Source organism: Vespula pensylvanica, chromosome 2 (genome assembly GCF_014466175.1).
Source record: "Vespula pensylvanica isolate Volc-1 chromosome 2, ASM1446617v1, whole genome shotgun sequence".
Taxonomy (NCBI): Eukaryota; Metazoa; Arthropoda; class Insecta; order Hymenoptera; family Vespidae; genus Vespula; species Vespula pensylvanica.
In genome coordinates this window covers 13,913,782-13,929,407 of record NC_057686.1, presented here as the reverse complement: position 1 = coordinate 13,929,407, position 15,626 = coordinate 13,913,782, and the positions used below count along the sequence as shown (strand labels likewise).

The following is a 15,626-nucleotide window of genomic DNA, read 5'->3' as shown; positions in this document are numbered from 1 at the left end:
CTCTCTCTCTCTCTCTCTCTCTCTCTCTCTCTCTCTCTCTCTCTCTACGTACTACGATACCACACAAATACAAGCTCACGAAGAGGAATTCAAGTACTCGTATACTCGGTCACGCGTGCCGGGAAGTGTTCATTGTTTGAACTAAATCTATTTCTCTCTCACTGTGTGTGCACGCTAGTACGATTAAGGTTTCCAAGTGTCAAATAGGAAACTGTTATACTGGCTGTTTCATTTTAACTCGAATATCTTTAATGTTATTTCGTCTTTCTTTTTTTTTCTTTTCGTTTCAAAGCAAATATATCGTCCGAATTATCGTATAATATATGTAATTGTTAATTTAAGAGACTTGAAAAGATATTTAAAAGTGTTAAAATCAGTTGGAACACTCTTTACATTCCTCTTATTAAATATTTCAGTATACACAATGTTATATTTCGTTTTACTCAGAGGAGACGTCAAATGTTCTTCAGCTTGAAAGAAAAAAAACGAATTTTTATAGTTCACGATTGATTCTCTTAAATGAGTTATAAACGAATATAATAGTAAAAGTAATGTGAGAGGTTCGGAGTAACGTTTAGTCCTCTCTCGTTATTATCGTTCTTAATAAGTTTTCTCGTTTACAAGTTTTCTCGTTAATATCGTCTTAACAGATAATTAATTCGTCGCGTTTTTGTTAACGTTTTTTGATTAGATCTTTCCAACGAGGAAAGCTCGTAAATGAGCGTTAAAGAAAGAGAAAGAGAAAGAAAGAAAAAGAGAGAGAAAGGGACACATGAATAGAGAAAGACTCATTTAGTTCGTGCAACTGTATCAGCGTAGTTTCATTTTTGCATAGGCTCGCTGTGATTTTATATCGAATGTCTCTCTCTCTTTCTCTCTCTCTCTCTCTCTCTCTCTCTCTCTCTGTCTGTCTGTCTGTCTCCCTCTTTGAAATGTTCCGTAGATCCTTCGGGAATCGGAGCTCGCTCCCAAACGGATTTCATCGAGAAAGAAAATAAATAAGATAGACGAGCAAAACGATATTGCTTTTCTAAAATACCGTAAAGCTTCTTGATTAGCGAAACAAAGTCGATCGACATCTCTTCTTTTTAATTTAAAACTTTTCAACGAAGACGCACTTGCATTCATCGATATTAAAATCCGAAGAGAAATTCATTTGAACGGAAGACATAAAAATTAATGAAGTTTCTCATTAAGAAAGAAAATGAAGACCTATCGCAAGAAACAAAGACCGTCTATATTTCTACGAAATATCAAAATGCCGCTCGATAAATGAAACTCCGTAGGGTCAATGTCGTTACGGAGTAATTTACGAGCAAAAAGCACCATTAAACTTGGCGACTACGTGTCGATGAAAAATATGAGAAGTGTAAACTCGAGTAAATATGGTTGATAAATTCGAAAGGTTCGAGGGAAAAGGTTTCGTTCTCGCAAAACAATCTATCACCGTTTTGAGCGATGTTCGTCCGTGGCTTAACTTTGCAAGAACTTCCATTTCGAAGATTATAAGGATGAATGTTGAAGGGAAAGAGTCGAGAGCGATCTTTTTAAAACGAACGTCGCTCGTAAAAATCGTTCGAATTCTTTGAAGCTTCGTAGTTTGACTTTGGAAGCTTCTAAGTGTTCGAGATAAATTCCCGACAAGTTCAAGCACTGTCTTTCTTACCGTATGATGCTCGTTAGCCGATAGTTTTGGAATTTTCTACGAGAACTACGAGAAATTTTCTTGCGACGAAAGTTTCTTATTTTCTTGTTTATAATTATCCATTCCTCTTTCTTTTTCTTTCTCTTATTTTATTTTCTTGATTTTACTCATCCCATGTACTCCGTCGCTTCGCCGCTTTATTATTCATCGCTCGTTGATCGGATAATAGAAAAAAAAAGAAGAAAAAAAAAAGAAATAAAAAAAGAAAAGAAATCAATCGAATTAAATCGATCGTCGGTCAAACGTAGCCTACAGGTTTATAAGATAATTGATAGCGATGAACGAACGATACGAAGTACTATACACGGCTCACCAGGCAATAATCGCATCTCCTCGTATCTTTCACTCTTCTCCCTCTCTCCCTCTCCCTCTCTCATGAAATACTCGAGCAGCTTCCAATTTTACCGATCACGGGAGAAAATCAATTTTTTAATTACATCAGGGTTCATCGATTTAGCCTGATAATTTAATAAACTCGGAATACTTTACATTCTATGTAGGCCCTTGCATGCTCGTTAGCTAACTTTTTTCTCTCTCTGAAAAGCAAAGTGCGATGAAGGCTTCGTGATCGCTTGTTCAATTTTTCAATCGAAGAACCGAGTGCTCGTTCAACGAATACAACTAGCAAATTGATTTTCCAAACGGAGTTAGACTGTTCCTAGCTTTCTCCGAGCTACGATCTCGCGTCTTTATTTGGTAAACCGCCAACGCACGTTTATTCCATTTTTGCATAACTGCCTTTCATATACGTTCGCGTAATTGAATCGAGAACCTTCGATATGACTCCTCGTCGGTGATATTTCGTTTTGCGGTTCGAAACAGACGTCGGCGAACATTCGCGAGATTTTCACATGCAAAGAGTCGCAGTTTCTTGCTCCATTTAACTCGACGTTTCCAACCGCCGAATTTCGAAGCCGCTCGACTCGATTTCATCTTTCACTCTTTTCCGAGCACCAGCAGCTTCTACTTTCCTTGTCGTTCAACTATTCGTTTCTCGTGTTTTCTATTCTCGACCATTCTTTTTTCCTTTTCTTATTCTCTTTCTCTATCTACCTCTCTCTCTCTCTCTCTCTCTCTTTCTATTCTTTTTTCACATCGACACGTTCCTTCTTTCTATGCTAAATTCGTCGTTCACATGCAACTTTTTCCTTTCATTCATCGTTTGCTTCTTGTTCCATCTTATTTTTCTTTCCATCGTCACGAACATCCTTTCGTAACTATACATCGTTATTTCTCTCGGAGATAGAAAGAACTTTGTAAATGTTGAATGAACGATATAATACGAATACTTATAATAATTTAACAATAATTGACTTATAGGAATGCGTTGATTAACATCTCATTAGATTAATTTTGAAGCAACTATGTAAACGATAAATTCTCAGTTTCCGTTATAATGACGAACTCGAAGAGAAATAGGGAGAAAGAGGAGAGAGTTTGGAGAATTTCTGTATACATTGTAATTACACAGACGATAGGCAAAGATAGATAAAGAGAGAGAGAGAGAAAGAGAGAGAGAGGGAAGAGCTACCTATGTATTCCCTTAAAATCTCTTCATTTCGTCGCTGTTCACGTACTTTCTATTTTGATTCCAAACTAATCAAACGAGCGAATTTTGCGAAAACTCAATCGCGAAATGATAGGCCATGTATTAACGTAGATGTAGTCTTCGACGATAACGCTAGAATACAGCAATTCTGCTCAAATAACTGTGTTAGATCGCAACGGGTGATTTGTATTCCATCCTTCGAAGAGGAAGAGAAATAGAGCTAGCAGCTAGATGTTGGAATGTTGCGAATTAATTATTCGCTACTGGGAAACCGCATCAGATAATACATATAAGAGAAATGAATCACGGTATATATGTGTGTGAAGAAGAGGAACAGAGAGAGAGAGAGAGAGAGAGGGAGAGAGAGAGAGAGAGACCGTAGAAATCAAAAAGCGTTTCGTTTGTAATTCGTGAACACTTGTTAGACTACATGAGAAAAATAAAAATTTAATATTATTGTAGTGTGTGTGCGTGTCATTTAATAGATACTTATTACTTTTTAAAAATATGTTCAAAATTAATTTTGTCTCTTTTAGAAAGTTTACAAAAGAAAGTTTACAATTTACAAAAAAGGAAGTTGAAATTCTGATCTCGTAAAATCGTTTACCTCAATGCCAAGAGCTTGTATTCCGTCCCGAGAGGGACCACCGGGCACGTAGACTTGTTGTTCGGACATCCAAAAAACTCGTGTATAACTGGGCTCTGCACAAAACTCGACGATGACATCCAAGGGTTCGCCCTCGTTGGCTGTCACCGTTTGATTGGGTGGATAAACCATGGGTCGTCCTGGAACAGAAAGAAATGACCATCGTCCAACTTAATCCTCTATAATCATAAATCTAGCCCTTTCTAACAATCTCTTCCACCTGTCTTTTTCTATATTTATATGACAGTTGATCCATAAGTATATTTTTACGTCATTTATCAGAGTAAAAATTTACGTGAAAAGAAAGAGAGAAAGAGAGAGAGAGAGAGAGAGAGAGAGAGAGAGAGAGAGAGAGAGAGAGAGAGAAAGAGAGAGAAGAAAATTATTCGATAAAAACTTTGATCTCTTCAATTTACGCCCTCGATCCATGTAGCGATTAATCTCTCCGACAAAGCGTTGTAAACTCGATAAAAATCGATTCGTTAATTCTACCTATTCGATATAAATGGAGTCGAGTCATTGCATTTCTACAGAATGATGTTAGTGTGCATCTATCTGTGTGTATGCTTGCGCGAACGATAAATCTCGAAAAAGTTTTCGGAAGGAGAACGTACGAGAGGGCTCTGTTAACCCCTGTTGAACGTATCGCGAAGCGTTCGGCTCTTCCCGTGATCATAAATCCTACCTTCGGTGGCACTTTAATGCAAGAGAGTCGGACGAAGGGGTGCTCCCTTTCTCCCTCTACCTTCTCTCCCTCTCTTTCTCTCTTTCTCTCTCTCTCTCTCTCTCTTTCTCTATGTCTGTCTGTTTCTCTCTCGCTCTCTCACTGTAGCAGCCCTAGCAGCATCGAACAGACGAATACTCACGTCACCCTCGAGAGAGATCCACTATACACCCTTTCATTTACCGGCGCCTTGTGCCTCGTTAGTGGCGAAAGGTCGTTCGGTTGTTAGCTCGCTCGTGATGAAACAAAGTGAACGCGAGGATCGGCCCTTTATTGCTCCCCGCAATCGCTGATAACGTAGAGCCAATTAACGACCGTTAGACTGGTTAATAAATCCTTCCGAAGCAATTTGAACTTGAGCTCTTTAGTTGATAGGATGATTAGCATTCAATACCTATTCAAGGCTTGGAGACATTAAGATGTTACCAAAAGGTTGCTTTATTGCTAACGCATGATTTTTGATAAAATTCTAAGGGGATCTCGTTTGATCTTTGTATCTAATCGAAAAATGCAGAGAGTGAGGGAGAGAGAGAGAGAGAGAGAGAGAGAGAGAGAGAGAGAGAGAGAGAGAGAAAGAAGGACAATTAATTTGGTAATAGACGAGCCAGAGAAAACCTGACGAGGACTCGTTTCACACAATGTCGCACTGTCAGCTTTGTTCGTACACTTGAACTAATTGAAGCGTGGATGCCGTCAGTTAGTCATCTCTCTCTCTCTCTCTCTCTCTCTCTCTCTCTCTCTCTCTCTCTCTTTCGTCGCTTCTCCTCATCCAAGTAGATTTCCCATTTCATAAAGCAACCTTTCTGACCTCGGCTGGCCCATCTGTACGGTGAATAGAAGTAGAACGCTACACCCTCTCTCGTCGCAGTTGCTCATGAATAATCCTCCGTCTGAAATTATTCGAATATCTTGAATGTGCTTCTTGCTTCCGCAGCAAGATAGGGACCTATAGACCTCTTTCCGTGTCTTGGTAAAAGCGAGGAAGAGAGAGAGAGAGAGAGAGAGAGAGAGAGAGAGAGAGAGAGAGAGAGAGAGAGAGAGAGAATCCTCGTACGATGTTCATTCGAGGAACGTTAAAATATTCTCGCGGAATCGCACCTGTTTCGCGGACTCTCAGCCCTACAACGACGAAGAAACTTCTCTTTTCATTACCATTTGCTTCTCTCTGCAGAACATCCCAAAGCGAATCTTCCGAGATGCTATGTGTGACTCGTACGTAGAATGGCACGAATTAAAATGAAAGAGAACGGTACCCAGTAAGATCAGATTGGAATGTGATAGTTCTATGACTTGAGAAATACCTATTGTTCGTGCCCTTTCAATTATGTTCGTCTATGTATATTAGTTTGATGACTATATTATCATAAGATTGTTACTTATTTACTTTTATCAACGAAACGACGATATACCATATTTACATAAAACTTACACGCGTGATGAAAATTCTCCGAAACGGACGAGAATAAAAAATGATAGCGCTTAAAATGAATTCTCATCGTTTGGCCATGAACGAAAATTAAACGTCAACCGGCTCGAGAAGCTCGTAAAAATCTTTTAGAGACAGGGAATTTCATTTAGTATTTGAGTTTCGAATGTGTGTCAGCAGTAGCAACGCGATTTGTTCGTTCCTCTATAAAACCACGCACAATAGGGGGAGCAAAGAAACGAGCTAAAAGAATCCAAGATGAATTTTGGAAGAGTCTCAATGTATTACTATTAGCCGCCATCTAGAAAAGGATATTCTCCGTCGAATTTCTTATCCCGGATGGCTCTTTAAAACGGCCGTTCTTTCGAATAGAACCTCTTAGCAAGTTAAATGAGCCATGGGCGATGGCTGCAATGGGTACAGTGATTTATTTCGCCGCTAGAAAAAGTTTCCGTCGCGTATTACCGTGGTAAAGAATTTTCTTCGATTTTCGAGTGGCCGTTGTCTGGAATCAATACAAATTCTTTTGTCGCCTTTAAAATAAAGTACTAATGGAATTTATCGTCAATAAGATCGCGAATAGAGTGAGAAGGAGAAAGTAGAGAATTCACGAGAAAAGTCTTTGGTATTTATCTCGAATAATTTTATAGGACGAACTTATCACGATGGAACGAGATTTCTCAATAAAAACTGAAAGTAAAAAAAAAAAAAAAAAAAAAAAGGAAAAGAGAAAAGGAGAAAAAAAGAAAAAGAAAGCGCTTGAAGTAGGTCGAAAGCAAGGGGCTCGTCTAGGGGCTCGTTATATGTATATAAAAAGAAAGCTAAAACTAAAGAAAATCGTCAAAGAAAAAGGAAGAAAAAGATAGGGTGGATTTTCCTCTCGTCGAATAATCAAGCGGGAAATGAATATTTTAACGTCGGGGGAGGAAGCGACGTAACCGTGTCGGGTTTCGCTTTCGAAAGTGTCACTCGTTTCGAAAGCAATCTACGCGTGAAATTGCCATCCAGTGCAGAAACGGACGAGAGCGTCCGGCTAAACGGGGAAACGAATTACTTCTGTATTCGCGCGAACGCGCGTAACAGCTTGCTAATTAATCGATTAATTTCCGATCTCGAGATCGCAATAGAAGCTACTCACTTCACCGATCATCCATCCGTTGTTCTCTTTTCGCGCGTTAAATTCCGTCTGATTTCATCGCTCACGGCGATGAATCGTCATGAATTCAGAGAATTATCGTAATTTAAGTTACGAGTTAACTTGAATCACTCGATCTATTTATTGATGGATCAAGAACAACGCGTCTTCGTTGTTTTCATTTTTCTTAATGTCGTTATGCGCTCTACAAGATCTAATAACTATGTAAATACTCTCGATGTACGTTATTTCTAAAAATAAAATGAAAATATACTTGTCATCATCGCCCTCTCAAAAGAGACGAATCTTTTTACTAGAGTTTACTATAACATTCAGTAAAACGATCTTCCGTTAATTTCGTTAGAAAGGGCTCCGTCCACGTTTCAAACGAGAACTTCTACGGAATTACATTCCTTTACAGCTTTGTAAATACGAATCGTAATTACTTCGACGCCGAGACTCGAAACGCGCTCTCCTAGAATTCAACGAAAATATATGGGATAAATTAGCCACGATGTGTAGTTAGACGTTGGTCGAAAGCACACGTAAATTAACGAGGTAAACACGACTAATACTTATGAGATTCTCCAAGGGAAAAATGAACGAGTACGTACAAAATACGCCGTATTTTCTACGTACGAAAGGAAATAAGTGTAACTAATAAAAGATATTATAATTCGTAGGGCCAGCGTTCCATTTTGTTTTTAACGTCCATTGTATTTTAAGTCACTGAAAATACAAGAGGAGGAAAAACGGCAAGAGAGTTTGCTTGGTTCAAGGATCAAGGAATTTGACAGATCTACGAACGAGCAAAAGGACGGTGCATCGTGGAAACTCTCTGACATTATGCGAGTGAGGATTCACTCGGCTAACCGTACCTCAAGGCGATAACCATCAACACCCATTCGGTGAGAGCGATAACGTCCGTGGAAATGTAGCATTGTTCCAAGGGTGCCGGCACACGGCCACAGTTATTCGTGCATTGTTCGTCGGCTTCATTAAAACAATCTAATCAAGCCGCACCGTCGACTATACGTTACGAAAATAATACGAAAGATCGAGTATCCGTTTTCGCGATCTCTACGCGATTTAATCCCGAGGGAGAAGATCCCTGTGAGCCTCCAGCACGATGAAAGTAAATCGTACGAACCGAGGACGAACGATAAAGAAAAGTATATAATACCTTTTAAAGGGAAAGATAGAAAATTTTCATATAAAATGCAATGTATTTTCGAGTGTCTCCTAAAGAGGAAAGAAGATGGAGATTGTACGGAAAACTTATGGAAAATCTATTGACGTTTTGATTCTATCGAGGTGTCATTGAATAAGATTAAATTAACGAAATTTCTGACAACTACGGTTTAACCAAAATTAACTTCGTTAAACTAATAAAAGTTAAAATACGGATCGACGTGATCCTTAGGAACAAGATTTTGAGATATAATCTTGTCTTCGCTTTTTAATAAAATTCTATGAAATTTTAATAATACGCCCTTCCCAAGTATCACATGGCAATTTTTCTAACTTTATTGAATCTCGCATCTCATGTCGCATACAGTTTCATCCTGATAGCTTAAAATATCTGAAAATGTAGGCTCTTTTACCATTGTTGCACCGCAACAAAAGTAAAGAGAGAAAGAGAGAGAATAAGAAGGGAAAAAAATGAAGTTAAATTCTTAAATATCGCGAAAATTTAACTATGCGTATTCTGACGCGCCGCTTGGAGACGAAACATTGTCCGTTCGCGGATTAAACATGTATTTATTATAGTACTTCTAATTAAATAATGGGAAGACGGTCCCACAGCTGCTGTTGCTCGCGCAGCTGCGCCTTTATCTTTACATTTTTCGGACGAAAGTGTTTTAAACCTCCGGATAATGCGCTTAACTAATTTCTACTACACAAGCGTCGACCGTGCGTTATTTTACGTAATAACAGCTTTCTTATTTTTATTGTGTCTCTGTCGAGCGTATGTGGCGGTAAACGCATGCTATAAAAGTGCAGGAACGTGTTTTGGGTATGAGAAAACGAAAGAGAGAAAAAGAGAAAAAGGGAGAGAGAGGAAAAAAATTCAAAAAGGAAAGGAAGAAAGAAAGAATGCGTTATAATCGTTCTAAAATATGTTTTCAACGCCGTCGATTGTTTCGTCGTTTATGAACGCCATGGAAAATTAATTATGAAATATTATTTATATATGTACACACACACACACACACACACACCAATTTACGTATAAACCATATTCCGAAATGTAATTGAATAAATAATTGTGTTCTCTTTTTGGTAAAAGATATTTCAGCGGTCCTGTATTTCTTCATAAGAAATTTACGGATAACGTAAATCGGCGTAAAGTATCTTTCTCGAATATAACGGACGGCCGATGATGGAAAAGAGTCTCTTGGGTAAGCCGAGAGGCACAGAAACGAGCGGAAAGACAAATTGGGAGCTAGGTAGCCCCTCGAGCTTTCAATTTGTCCTAAGTTAACACTGACACCGGTCGACTGCTTCGTATCGCTCGTTCGCCTTTCGGGATTTTCGTTTTATTTTCTCGTCCCCAGGACTCGAACGATATGCACACGAAAGAGCAAAAAAAAGTAAAAGAGGAAGAGTGGAAGAGAGTGAGAGAAAGTGAGAGAAAGAAGGAATATAAGGCGTCCTCTGGGGAACGGTTCGGTCATACAAACGCAAAGGGTTGTTGCTTCGTAATCATCCTTCGTCCTTTGCGTCCCTTTCGCATCCCTTTTACACCATCCCGAATCTTTTCTCGACTCGGAGCCATCTACTCTAAATACATCCTTTACCATCTCTACCATTCAGGAACGTATTCGATAAATTCGCTGCCCATCTTCAACGACGAAAATCACGGAACGATCTTGCTTTTCTTTCTTCGAATCTTCCCAAGAAAATTTCTCGATATCTTTTTTTAGTGAAACCGCATCTTATTATTACTGCCATCCGTAAAAGGCGCTTCTCTCTCTCTCTCTCTCTCTCTCTCTCTCTCTCTCTCTCTCTCTCTCTTTTTCTTTCTTTTTCTTTTTCTTTTTCTATAAATAATCTTTTCTATTTGTTCGCAAGCCACCTGCCTCGATAGAAATACTTGAACTACACTCAAGCCGAGTAAATAATATTTCCATACCACGCTTATTTCATTATAATACACATAGGTATACTTAAATACACGTATGAAGTACTTGGTACTATTATCTTTGCAATTTGATATCGTATATTTATTTTCGAATAAAATACATTCAGAGAGAAAGAGAGAGAGAGAGAGAGAGAGAGAGAAAATGAATGAATGAATGAATGAATGAATAAAAGAGAGAGAGAGAGAGATAAATAGATAGATACAACGCGAGCGGTTCATTAAAATTTTACTATCGTATTTCTCCGTTATCTACCATGGCAAAACCCTCCTAGATACGTTCCTGCTGTTTTCCACGAACTCTTTCAGTCCACCTTTCGAGTCTGGACGATAAGAGAGAATGGCTGCCAAGCGGCACCTTTTCGAGCTCCGCCAGTCTCCGCATCTGACTATCCCTTTTTCCGTGTGTGTTTCCTAGCCCTTTCCCTTCCATCCCCTATTTCATTCCGTTCTCTTTACTCGCTTCCATCTTCACGAAGCTTCGTCATTATCACCATAACGCAGCGTCCGTACCTTCCACGTGTCTCACTCTTTTCTCCTCCTCCCATACAAACGACGACGCATCCCTTCAGGGATTCTCTTGGACTTCTACTTTCCCTTTAATAACTTTATGCATTGTCCCTACGGTCGCTTTCTCCGACGTTTCGTTTGCCTTCCTTATCTTCTGCTTTCTTGTTTCAACCATCCATACGTGCATGAATACAGAGAGAAAGAGAGAAGTAAAGAAAAAATATTTATTATACTAAAAATAGTTAAATATTATGCTTTGAAAAATTAAATTACATCGTCGCGATTAAAATATTCGTAAACTCAAAGTTTTAAACATCTGCTTTTCTGCAAGCAATGTACTCGAAAAATGCAAAAGTCGCAAATTGGAGAACAGACTGTTCGTAAATATAGTGTTGTAAAAAGCGAAAACAAAGGAGAAAGAAAAAGAGGGAGAGAGAGAAGAGAGAGAGAGAGAGAGAGAGAGAGAGAGAGGAAGAGAGAGAAAAAGAATAAAACAAATATTCTTTCTCTCTCACGAAGTATTTACTTCCGGGATACTATTTCTTTCTCGAAAACGAGTGCATTACGATCCATCGATTATCAACGAACCCTTTCTCTTTATCGGTGCTATTAATGGGGACTTACGTCTCTGAAAGTTACAACCGAGTGGTTACGAGCCACACCGAGTAGCGAATGTCTGTATTTAATCCGGCCAAGGGAAAAGAGAACGGTTAAACGGTAACTTAAGAAAGAGGAAGAGAAAGAAATAAAGTCGATCGAACGATTGTTCCTTTAGATTTTGCCTTTGAACGAATAATTGAAAGTCGCATCCTTAACGACGTTAGACTCGACAAGAAATTCCTATCTCCTTTTATCAGTAGATACGTACATATTTTTCTTCCCCTTTATATTTTTTCTCTTACCGTTCGATGCCGGAATAATTTTATTTACAGCTAGCTTGCACCGACGTTTATGCTTCTTTACATCGGCATGGGAACGCGAACGACGTCGGTAGTTAAAGTTACGTCTGTCACGCGAGATAAAATTTATCTAGAGAAAGATGGAGAAAGAGAGGGGGAGAGAGAGAGAGAGAGAGAAAGAGAGATGGAGAAAAGCACTAAGGCTCTTGATACATCAGTGTGAGAATTCTTATGAGTTCGAAGATGATATCATCGTAGTGAGGAAAATATTCTACGTTCGATCGGGAAAGTATTCCACGCGAGAAAATATCACGAAGGTTGTCGTTTCTCGAGTTTTCACGGAAAATGTTTCGCGAGACGAGTTTCGTGTTCGCACGAAATTCAGTTCGAAAGAATTAGAGAGAAACACATCAAAAAACAAAAAAAGAAGAAGAGAAAAGAAAAGAAAAAAATAGAAAGTAAAAAACAGAAAAGGAAGAAATAAGAAACATTTCGTAGGTACATAACGACGTCTCGTAAAATTAGATATACCTAGTTTAGAAATAAAGTTTTCGAAGAGCCGGTCCGATGATGCTTCTCTCATTTTCTTTTTAACTCCTTGTTACTCGATATAAAAGGATGAAAGACAAGACGTTACAGGGAAAGTAGAGAGGGAAGAAATCGTGCTTCGAGATGGAGGATACTCTTTACCCTCTGAAAGTCTTAACCGCATTTCCTGTCCCATTTTCGAAGTGTCCCACATCACGCTAAGGGTACAATAGCCGATTCCTCGGAAATACATCCAACGGAAAGCCACCGGAGCTGAGTAAGCCAACGGTAGAGAAAAAAAAAAGAAAAGGGGAGAGCAAAGAGAAATGGAGATAGTGGTTGAAGACAGAAGCCGGACAGGAGAGACGGAAAAAAAAGAGAACGAGAGGGAAGGGGGGAGAGAGAGAGAGGGAGAGAGAGAGGGAATAGCACGCATATAACTATAGAATAGAAAGAGAAAGAGAGATAGAGAAAAAGAACTTTTTAACTTCGCCACTATCGTGAAAGCCTGACCTCGTTTTCGCCTTTTTCTTCGCTTACTGAAACCTACGAGAAATCAATCGCAAGGGAAGGGGTAGAGAATGGGCGTCGTGATCCATCGTGAGAAATGTTACCGTGGCAAAAGAGACAAAGAGATGAGAAAAAGTGGTGACGAGCGTCGCATCTACGCAAAGAGAGAAAGAGAAAGAGAAAGAGGGAAAACCAAAAAATGAGAAATTCCTTGGATCTCCGGACGCGGAAACTTTCGGAAAAATATGTGGACTTTGAAAGGTTGGAAAGGAAGGAAGCACTTCAGGGGAAAGGTTGGAAAAGGAGAAAAAACGTACAAGCGTAAATCCATTCTATAGAATTGTTATCGAAGAGGAGAGTCACGTTACGTAATATGTACCTACCTATACGTATGTACATCGGTCCATGGATATATACCTATGTATTTTTGGATTCAGCGACGCGAGCAATGCTTTTCCACGATGAACACCAACCAGATCGGGTTGGCTCTTGGTTATTACGTTGTCAGATTTGCTCGGTGATGCATTCGATTCGCATAAACCGCAACATACACCGCGCCCTTTTCAAACTGACTTTTATATATCATCGACGTGTGCTAGGTCAGCTCAAATTGACCCGCGAGAAGCGCGTGTGCGTTTTTCTCTTTTCCTTTTCTCTCTATTCCATCTTTTAGGAGAAAAAAGGGAAAATGGAAACGAGATAGAGAAAGAGAAAAGCACACGACGCAGCTGGCCGTTTTCTCGATATATTATTCGATTCGATATATTATTGGAAAATGGAACAGAGAAATGAAAAGAATGTAACATACATTTGTTCCCACAAAATGCCTTCCGTCGTGCGCAAATGGTGACGAATGCTCTCGTGTGTGTATCTTTTAAAAGCGATCTCTTTTTGTTCGAACTACGAGAAAAAGGTTTTACCTACATATGTATATATACGTGTATATATACATATGTATACGTGTGCCTGGGAAAACACGACGCTCGCCAAACCGAATGGAATAACCATTTCGAACGATCTTTGAGATCAGACGTGTACTTCAATTTTTTTTATAAACTGATCGACCTCGCAAGTTTCCTCTTTACCAAATGCAAACTGACCGGAAATATAGCGACTATCTATTTGGCGTTACGCGATGCATATATTTCAAATATCGTTAAGCATTACTTTCGAATTACAAGAAATTCTCTACTAATCCGTTTAGTTTCGTCCGATTGAATCAAAAAGAAAAAGAAAAAAAAAGGAAAGATGAACGTCCTCGATTTCGTACAAGTTGGATTATTTCGTAATGAAACGAGTCCTTTCCTTACGTATTTTGTAAAATTCATACGGTCGATTGGCGAGCGAACGATTCGTCGAGTGTACTAAGCGCGTGCGCATTACGGTTAAGGATTAAAATACGTTTGGGAGGAGTATCCTAGAATGTCTGTGAGGGTAATTCAAACGGTTGGAGTACGGTGCTTCGCTCGATAAGACGAATCAAGGTGGAGTTCTCTGTAGCACACGGACAAAGACAGAGAGAGACAGACAGACGCACTCTCCTAACCAACCAACCAGCCACCCACACACACGCGCGCGCGCGCGTGCATACAAACATGTCTACTTGTTCTTGTACAAACTTATATACTTTTTTACGAAAGAGAGACCGTGACTGCAAATTGCATTGAAGGGAGAAGGGAGATGAAAACTTTCTTCTCTGAACGTAGACATTACACAAGGAATAAGAAAAGGAACGATGATACGCGTCTAGAGATAGATAAAAAGAAGCAGAGAGAAAAGGAAAGAAAAGCAAAGGTGAAAAGAAATAAGGACACGTACGTACATACATGCATATACGTACGCGTACACACACACGCACACATACGATTAGCTAAGTGATAATCGAGGTACTCTTTCGTTAGTAATAACAATAGCGAAGTTCATTCTTCCAGTATGTTGATATTAAACAGAGTGAGTTAATCGCGTCACTCTCCACTTGGTTTCTCTGCTAGTGGCATTTGCTTTCGCATGTTTCCACCCTTCTGAAAACGAATTAATAGCCACGAAGACACGCAATGCCATCATAAGTAAAGATCTTATAAATGTGAGATCGTTTGTTTGCATTCAACCCCTTTTTCAAATCCACTTCCACAGACTTTCACGTCGTCATCGTCCATACCGATATATCGTGCCGCTGTTATTTCAACATAATGTATGATGTATAAGGTACGATTCTTGTCTTTTTTCTCTTTATCTTTCTTCTCTCTCTCTCTCTCTCTCTCTCTCTCTCTCTCTCTCTCTCTCTCTCTCTCTCTCTCTCTCTCTCTCTCTTTGCTTTTATCCTTGTCTTTCTCTCGCGTTAACTTGCCGCGAGCTCTCGAGAGCGTTTGGACGGAAATAATCGAAGAAAATTCTCTGAGCTTTCGAACGGAAACGTAGGAACGGAAACGAGACGGCGAGAAAAAGCAGACGAAGGGTGATTTAAGTCGATCGTTCTAAAAAGGAGACGTTCTAGGATGTAGTCGCGAAAGCCAACGATCGAACGTGAGAGGTGAGGAAGAAGACTGAAAGAGAAAGGGGCGTTTCGAAGACGATTGTTCGAACAAAACGCGAGCTTGTGCACTGATCGAACGTTTTCAAGGATACACGAGTGGACGAACGTATTACATGCGTGTGTGTACGTGTGTATGTGTGTGTGTATATGCACGAGATAAAGAAAGAGATAGGAGAAAGAAGGAAACGAAACGAACGGACGAGTTAATACCACAGGAACAAGGGATGAAACGAACGACCGTTCGAACGAAACGCATTGTTCCGGTGGAAAGCAAGATTTTGGCTGGAAGGACGAAAACTGAAGGAAAGAGAAAAAAGAA

At 39.5% G+C, this 15,626-nt stretch overlaps 1 protein-coding gene across 2 annotated transcripts in view; it reads right to left on the bottom strand.

Moving 5' to 3' along the window:
- Positions 1–15,626, bottom strand: part of LOC122627393 — a 227,515-nt gene that overhangs the window by 1,532 nt on the left and 210,357 nt on the right. For both annotated transcript variants that reach the window (XM_043808493.1, XM_043808494.1), the window contains exon 10: positions 3,862–4,040. In XM_043808493.1, coding sequence (XP_043664428.1) covers positions 3,862–4,040 — 179 coding nt within the window. The remainder of the gene's footprint in view (positions 1–3,861; positions 4,041–15,626) is intronic.